Source organism: Trachymyrmex septentrionalis, unplaced genomic scaffold (genome assembly GCF_001594115.1).
Source record: "Trachymyrmex septentrionalis isolate Tsep2-gDNA-1 unplaced genomic scaffold, Tsep1.0 scaffold19, whole genome shotgun sequence".
Taxonomy (NCBI): Eukaryota; Metazoa; Arthropoda; class Insecta; order Hymenoptera; family Formicidae; genus Trachymyrmex; species Trachymyrmex septentrionalis.
Window position 1 is genome coordinate 505,888 of NW_017305071.1, and position 8,419 is coordinate 514,306.

The 8,419-nt window shown below is 35.5% G+C and overlaps 3 protein-coding genes across 3 annotated transcripts in view; 1 reads left to right on the plus strand and 2 right to left on the minus strand.

The window, feature by feature from the left end:
• The window catches only part of LOC108746875 (active breakpoint cluster region-related protein), an 11,005-nt gene extending 7,121 nt beyond the window's left edge, over positions 1-3,884 (minus strand). The window contains exons 1-6 of the mRNA XM_018483934.1: positions 3,331-3,884; positions 1,618-2,107; positions 1,120-1,357; positions 660-939; positions 415-594; positions 127-342 (exon numbers count right to left, since the gene is read on the minus strand). Of these exons, the coding sequence (XP_018339436.1) occupies positions 127-342; positions 415-594; positions 660-939; positions 1,120-1,357; positions 1,618-2,107; positions 3,331-3,444 (1,518 nt within the window). The 5' untranslated portion in view covers positions 3,445-3,884. The remainder of the gene's footprint in view (positions 1-126; positions 343-414; positions 595-659; positions 940-1,119; positions 1,358-1,617; positions 2,108-3,330) is intronic.
• A 736-nt stretch (positions 3,885-4,620) lies between these two features.
• LOC108746878 lies at positions 4,621-5,645 on the plus strand. The gene is made up of 3 exons (XM_018483938.1): positions 4,621-4,716; positions 4,942-5,100; positions 5,461-5,645. Exons 2-3 carry the CDS (start codon positions 4,995-4,997, stop codon positions 5,622-5,624), a joined length of 270 nt encoding a protein of 89 aa, XP_018339440.1. The 5' UTR covers positions 4,621-4,716; positions 4,942-4,994; the 3' UTR covers positions 5,625-5,645.
• Positions 5,646-5,733: 88 nt separating this feature from the next.
• Positions 5,734-8,419, minus strand: part of LOC108746717 (myosin-IB) — an 8,700-nt gene continuing 6,014 nt past the window's right edge. The window contains exons 13-19 of the mRNA XM_018483650.1: positions 8,298-8,413; positions 7,918-8,148; positions 7,639-7,798; positions 7,245-7,490; positions 6,920-7,135; positions 6,535-6,635; positions 5,734-6,394 (exon numbers count right to left, since the gene is read on the minus strand). Coding sequence (XP_018339152.1) covers positions 6,274-6,394; positions 6,535-6,635; positions 6,920-7,135; positions 7,245-7,490; positions 7,639-7,798; positions 7,918-8,148; positions 8,298-8,413 — 1,191 coding nt within the window. The 3' untranslated portion in view covers positions 5,734-6,273. The remainder of the gene's footprint in view (positions 6,395-6,534; positions 6,636-6,919; positions 7,136-7,244; positions 7,491-7,638; positions 7,799-7,917; positions 8,149-8,297; positions 8,414-8,419) is intronic.

The following is an 8,419-nucleotide window of genomic DNA, read 5'->3' on the forward strand; positions in this document are numbered from 1 at the left end:
TTCGTAGTAGTTATCACGATTTTATCGATTTAAAATCATATAGTCTATTGTATATATTGTTATATTATACATGCTGTAGCTGTGTGTGTGTGTGTGTGTGTGTGTGTTGTGTGACGAGTTACTTACATGTAAAACTAAAGCGTTCTTTTGCACTCGAGCAACTGGTTTATGTAACAAATCTTCTAGAGACAAACCCGGACCCTTCGGAAAACCCCTAAGTCTTATATCTCTAGTAATCTCTCCGAATTGAGTGGAATGGGCGGAGCATCGTCGCACGGTATCGGTCGCGCGAGCGTAATTGTGTAAAAATGCACCATATAATCCTATATTACTGGCCATAATCTGAAATCAATGAATGTAACGTTACGATTTTCCACAGCTTTCACTCGTCTTGTTTACACTAATTATATCTACCTTAAATTGTTCTCCTATTGTAGTCTTACTGTCCCACTTTTCCGTCTTCTTTCGAAGACTATCCAGAAACGTCTGATGCAGAGCATGCAGTTCCGGGATCTTGTAGAACATCGTGCCAAACTCTTCTTCCGAAATGACCGGTTGAGATGTCGTTAAAGTTGCCCTAATAGCTTTCATATACTGCAAAGGCAGGAAATCATTGTGAATAAATTCTTAACAAGAACTTAGAATGTCAAGTTACATACTTGTAACATCACAGTTAAGCATTCCACATATACAGCTTCGCTCTCCACTACCGAGTTCACGATACACTTGACCATCGACGTCCTATCATCCTCGCGCTCCTTGCTCTTTTCTTGTCGGCGCGGCGTTGTCGGGGTCGGTGATTCCAAGCTACCCTCGCTCAAACTTAGCGGTTCGGCGTCACTGCTGCCGGTTTCATTGTCCGTGCTGAGAGCTCGCAGCAAGATCGGAGGCGCCGGACTAGCACCCTCTTCATCTTCGCTGTCCATCGCCGCTCTATGTCTGAAGATAACGTACACAATTATACGTATTCCACATCTTAACCCGGGAGTACTCGCGTGTGAATTCAACTAATAAATGTTAACATTATAACTTAAAAAACAATGTAATTAAGACGCTCGTACTCCCATAGTTAATAGATCCAATGCGTCAAAATAAAACAAGATATGACAAACGACTTACTGTATAAAATAATCGATGTTGACATAATTACTCTGATTGCCCGGAGAATCTGGCAGCGAAGGTGGTCTTCGAGTTGCCGCTTTGCTATTGCCATTGTTACTGTTGACAGTGGGAACGCGCGCGTCAATGTAAACATATTCCCCAGTTTGGTCCAAGGCTACTGAATCGTAATAAGGCTCCTCCTCCGATGCCTCTGCATCGCCATCTTCGCCATCTTCGTTGATAGCCTTTTCTAAGTCTATTTAGCAAACAAATAATAATCATTATTTTTAAAATTTTATGAGTCATAAAATAATGTATAATATACATAAAATTGATGTAAAACTAATGACAATTGATTTTTATAAAAAACAAATTGAACTATTAACTTTAAATCGTATAAGATAATAAGATTAAAATTCATTTTACTTTTTGAAATTTTCTTTCTTTTAATGATTACATATAAATTATGCAACTCCAAAAGCTCAATAAAAACGTTTTATGTATGAAAGAGAGTACCTTTCTCATCCTCCTCCTTGAGAGATTCCTCATTTTTATCTTTCTTCGAACTTCCGGTAACTTCAATCACTGTAACATAATTACTTGGCACATCTGGATCACTGTTTCTTCTAAGTTCAGGCACTTTCTCGGGACTCCTTGGTATTTCGCTCTTGGGTCGCTTGCCAGCTGTGCTGAGAGTCGAGCTCAGTTCGGACACGCACTTGTCTTGAAATTTGCTGATGTCTTCCCGTTCCGTCAAAATAGAAGCGGACAGTCCGACGTTCTGAGAACTCGGTGAATTCGGAGAGTCCGCTAAGCTGTTCTCCGATATTTGAGAATCCTGTTGAGACTGCGTTTCTATCGCCGCTTCCTGTTTAATTTCAGACGTATTCGTATTCACGCTGGTATTGTTAGCCAGCTGTTTGTGTCGCTCGACATCAGCCAGCAATCTTTCTAAATATTCCACATAAAATTCTTCCTTTTCGAGCTCTTCTCTCAAAGCTGTCACCTATATATACAAAAAAAAAAATATCGCGTGCTTTGATATATTCGAAAGATTTCTATAATTTTATAGAAAATAAATCCCGCATGTTTTTAATTTAATTATTTTACATTTTTAAATTATTTCTTATAAAAAAATATTTTATTCTATTTTAAACACTTTAATAATTAAAAAAAGAATTGTTATGTAATTATATCATTTCCTGTTACTTTTTAAATATATAATAAGCCACACTATCTTTTTAATAATATTTAAACAAAAATCAGTTAATACATAATTTTATGAATTTTTAAGATAATCTAATGTAATAACTATAATCAATTTTTTTTCGGTGTTCCGATAATACAACAGAGATAACTCCGTAATGATTCACAGTTGTAAGCAGGAAGTCAATGTTTACTATTCTTTCTTCTTTCGCTTATTCGTTTACGATCTCATTTTAAATGTTAAAAAGGAATGATAATAATTGACACTCGTAATGTAACAAGTGCTCTGTCATTGACAGATTTCAGACAATTAATTCGATGAGTCATCAAGTCATGTGAACACGGTGTTAATTGAATTACACATGACTAAGTTTCTATTAAGCGAAGAAATTAAATTCTCCTTGTGCTGTACTTCCTCCTCCATACTTATCAGCGTTTCAAATGTTTCTTCAGAAAATTTTTCGCTATCTACTTGAATTATGTACACACGCATAAATTCTGATCTGACTAATAAATACTTGGTAAACATTGCAACACTTCACTACAGTCATAACCCAGTCGTTACGCAAGGTTGCATCCTCAATCTCAGACTCTATGATAATCCACCTGTATTACTACTTTAAAATATTCATTTCCCGTTCTCCCAGGAACTTGATTAAAGACTGATAAAATAAAAACTCGGCCACTCTGGTCTACATGAATCATCGGACCCCTCCAGGATGTCAATTAAACGAAATAAAACCTCTTTTGCGACACGTACACAGGCATACACAGTAGATCGCTCACACGTGACTAATAAACGCTTGGCGAATACATTACGACACTATCACCAGCCATGCGACGGACAGGTTTCACCCTTATTTCATGCATCCTTATTCTTCCACTCAATAATTATTTGTCAAAGCACATCTGCAAAGCACATGTGGCAAAACTCGTCGATAAAAATTAACAACTTCGATCAATCGTCGACGCAATAAGTTTCCGCACTACGGCGTAGGGGAGAATCATCGCGCTCAGGCTTACCTTCTGTTTGTGTTTGACCAGGTTCGCTCTGACATCCTCCTCCCAGGCGGCCGGCAAGGCGCTGTCTGGGAATCGCTGCACCCAGACACGCTGGAAGTCCCCAAACACGCTCATGCCTCCGGACGCGGGTGCGCGTGGGGTCGACGGCACTCCTCGTCGGCGAGTCCACCTCAGGATCCCACGATCCCACCGTCCACTCCTCACCGCGCCGTCGTGCGCATCGCACGGGGGCGCGGCACCGTCACCACCAGTACCGTCGTCGACGTCGACGGCGACGACGACAACGACGACGACGACGATGTCAAATTTCTCGCTCTATTTCTCTCTCTCTCTCTCTCTCTCTCTCTCTCTCCTCGTTCGCCGCACTCACCGTAGCTGCCGCTTCCTGGCGCGGAGCCACGTATCCTCGACTCTATCGTGTCGGGCGGACAACGGCGTAACCAGCGTCGTCATACGACCGCTGTCATCTTGTCGACATCTCCTGCGTAGGTCACGTTCCGATCCCCGTCGCCCGCTATACGGCCCACCTTCTGTCCTCTTCCACCTCTCCCAGCATGCCGACGCCGCCACCGCTGTCGCTATACTGTGTTCGACGTAACTTCTCGCTCAATTATGTGCATTTTCTTTGTATATAATTTTATATTATTGCTATTAAAATAGTTGAAAATGATGAAAATTTACGAATATTACGCGGTAATTTTGACCACGTGACTTGTTTTGACGCTAAAAATGAACGTCGACATAAAAAAAGTACCTTTTAAAAATACTTTAAAAGATATCGTTACACGCGATGGAACATTCTACTTTCGCATTTAATTGGTATTGGTTTTTGCGAATACTTTATATTCTGCAATAATAAATAATGGTAATATAAACAATTAATGATATTAACAAAAGTAAGGATATATACAATACAAAGAAAAGGAAATTTTTCTTTATTACAGTTCTAAAAGGGATGAACTATTTTTATTTCATAGTAAAGACAAGTGAAAGAATATAGGAAAAGTTAAATGCCTTTTTGTTATGATATCGTTATGCGCATCTCTTTCTTGTGTCTAAACTTTCATAAATTTTTCGTATCCGCGTTCCTTCCATTTTGTGCCAGTTTGTGCTTTCCTTCCCGCTGTTCTCCGTCTGTGATTGGTTGACGGCAATGACGACATGTTAGCTTATTGCACACCGAACACGATGAGCGATGAACGATATCCAATGAAAGATTTGCTTTTTCTCATATAACAATGTAAAGCAAAACTCTCATTGGATATTATGTAAATTGTAAACCAGCCTTAAGTAATGTGACATAACCTATGTGCATAAGTGCGCAAATTTAGTGCTAATAAATCAAAAGGAAGGATTGAAGGTTTCATAAACTCTTTTCATCTAAAGGTAAATTATAAAAAAAACGCATAAATTTCAATTACGAGAAAAATGTACAATTTACAATTAATCTTATTTAAATTTGTGTATAAAAAAATTACATTATAAATTGATTTATCCTTCTGTTATGTATAATGTTATAATTGTAGTAATATGTTAATTACTTAATCTAACATATTAGAGGTTTTTTCTCTCTGCTCTTGTCAACTGTTTTTATATTCCTTTTTTTTACAGCGTGTGAACAATCTACAAATTTGAATTTGTATATAAGTGATAAAACACACAAAATGGCACAGGGAAAGCTTAAAGTGAAGACAAAGCTGCCGACATCAGTAAAGACGAAAGCCAATAAAGGCAAGGGCAAAAAGGGCCCTGCTGTCCAAAGACGTGGAAGTAAGTGATAATGAGAGGACAAGCTTTTCTGAATCAAATATAACAATATCATATAATATCTCCTTACTTCGAAATTGACACAACTTAAGAAATATGATTTTTTTTATTATTACTATGAATGAGTAGCAATAATTCTATTAATCATCAAAAATAAACTAACTCGACTTCATAAATTCGTGCACTAAATAAATACTTCATAATTCATAAATTACATTTGTGTTTTTATTTGATAGTAAATTTTCTATTAAATTTTCTCTTTTTGTGTAAAACTTAATTTTTTGAGTTGTGTTACTTTTGTAGTTAAGGGAATGATATTCTAATATTAAGATAAATAATATGTGAATTATTATTTTCTCAAAGATGCCCCTATTCAACCTAAGAAGGCAAAGTTGCAAGAAGCACAGAAATTGAAGAAGATGATCTCAAGAACTGTGAATACTGCGGCAGAAGATGAGATACGAGAGAAAGCTTTAAAGGGAAGGAAAACTCTCACAAAAAAGAATCCTTCTAATTCAAAAAAATAATGATATGTTAATTGTAATATTTGCATATATCAATAATGTATTGTGTGTATGTATATATGTTATATTTTTCTTAATTAAGCAATGTTGTTCTATTTGAAATTATCTATTGAAAAGGAATATGATTGAGTGAGATGTGAATTTTTTTCTGTTTATTGCACTCACATAACTGAAGTTTAACTTATATTTCAATAATACATTTATAAATTATTGACAAGTGAATTCGCCTATCCTATCGGTTTTATCTTTATTTCTATTAAAATAAATATTGTTTAATAATATTACCTAATTTACAAGAAAATATTATACAGGAGGCCCCTATGGCACTCTGCGCCTTCCATATTTGAAACAAGAATTTGACGTAATTTATACGTCGAAATGAAAGACTTATGTATTGTCATTTTATCACTCTTCTGTCCAAAATTGCTGGAATAATTTAAAGATGTATTAAGTGTCATATATTATCTCTTCTTGATGTTGTATATTCTCTAGATCACATTGTGTTAAGGCTGCTTTATGTATCGTAGCACCAGTTCTTTCAGTTCCCCGAGAAATTCTCCTGTTTGGAATAATTTTACGGGGAAGCGACCTGAAATTTAGCGGTTTAAAACAAATGCGAACGAAAGACGATTACTCGAAAAGATTAGGATAATTATTTTGAATTTCTTACTACTAATAAATGCCCGCTCTGTCGATTTTTACTAATTGCGGGAGTGGTACCAGTCCTAACTTCAATGACTCCCTCTTTACCACTGACTAGTTTGTGGGACACACTGGAACATGATATTACAAATATTAATAGAATTAGTACAAAAGCAGCAAACAAATTGATTAGTTGAATTAACTCGTAATCAAATTTATTATTAAATATAAAGGAATAAATATAATACATAAAAAATTGAAGAGTACTTACGATTCGGTATTGACGATCTTAACAATGTTCGGATTGTTAGTAATAGCAATCGCTTTCGTCAATGCTTCTATTAAATGTGGAACTTCTAAGATCAAGTCACCCTGTAAACAGTAATGCGTGGAAGTATTTGTTATATTTATTATCTTTTTATTAATTTTAATAAATCCCCAATTACTAACTCCCTTAATTAAATTACTCTTTATATTTAATTTAACTTATTTCAATTATAATTGCTAAATATCAAATTACTTTCTCATTAAATAATTGATTAATTAAAATATTTATTACTGCTTATATATATTGATATCATTTTACTATTAGCTTGAAATAATTCTCTGTATTTAGAGTTAAAAATATTAAGGTTTGAAATTCAAGTTATAAAAACCTTATCCTTTTTCAATTCAGGTGGTATCCTAACGATGAGTAAATTATCCGATTCCCTGGTGACAACCAACTCCTCGATAGCCTTATAAGGCAGGCGATGTTTGAGCTTGAACGTCTTAAGTGTGTCGAGAATGTATACGGCATTCTCGGTTAAAATAAGTACTCTCTCGCGTGGTTTATATCCGTGCCGATCGTATTTAATGACAGGAGTGGCGTACTAAAAATATTAATTTTAATTTATACTTCTATTTTATCGAATTCATTGTAAATATATGTAATACAAAAAGAAAAAGCGTTGCAATATTTTTTCAGTGATTTATGTTTACCTTTATGTTTTCTCCGGAAGTTAAAATGTTGTTGATAAAGCTCTGTCGCAGTGCCTTGTACTCCTCACCAAGACGATCGGTTACAAATCTCGGACCTACACTCTTCGAATAAGATTTCTTCTTATTTTTGAATAGAGACTCCGCGAGAATCTTCAACTCGAAGTGTTCCTTATCTTCCTTATTTAATGCCATTCGATAACAACGAGCTTTCCATCGCCTGTGCATTACATGCAAATGCTCTGATGCCTGCATCATGTGAATGTTATTATCGTATCACATTAATTTAATTGTATAATTATACAGACATATTTTCTATTTCACTGAGAATTTTTATATAGATAAAGAATTTATATACAAATAGCTGAATTATTTCTTATTAATTCTTATTTTATACCTCTTGACAAGAATATGGGCATGGCGGCCAATATTTATTTAAGACACCCGGTGGCAATGTCTTCGAAAGTCTAATAAGCCATTGCGATTTCGCCAATTCGATAAATGCCTTATTAATTTCCGTAGGCGGTCCATCTCGCGTGATAAAGCCTTCAATAAATCTGTATCAATTTAGCATAGTAAATATATAAATATAACTTTTTAATATATGATCAAATATAGAATGTATAGACATATTTTGTTATTATAGAAAGAAAGAATAAGACTAAAGAAGAAATACCTGCGGATAGTGGCAACCGCTTGTTGCCGTTTTTTAGCTTTGCGTTTCGCGAGCCATCTGCGAATGTTTTTCTGGAACACGATCGTTGCTTCTCGCATCTCTAAATATTTCCTCCTCATTAATATAGCCTTCCATTTGCTCTGGATAATGGCGGCTATTTCGTGTTTCTTCATTTGAAACGCATCCTCCGTATCGAATAACGTTTTAGGAAAACGGATGAACAACTTTGTGCTGTAACGAATTTTAAGAATTTAATAATTAATGTATAATTTTTTTTAACAATTCATTGATTATTTCTAAAATTTAATTGTTCTCAATTTGCAAAACATATGAATTATGATGTATAGCATGCTTAAAGCGCGATAATTGCGCGGTCTTACTTTCCCATTCTGTACTCGTCACGCTCATAGCCGAGATGACACACGAGTGTTTGCACGCCTTCCTTTGCCGGGCCGTAGTAATTCGGCCAAGTTTCCGAACAGAGACACTTGTAACGCTGCAA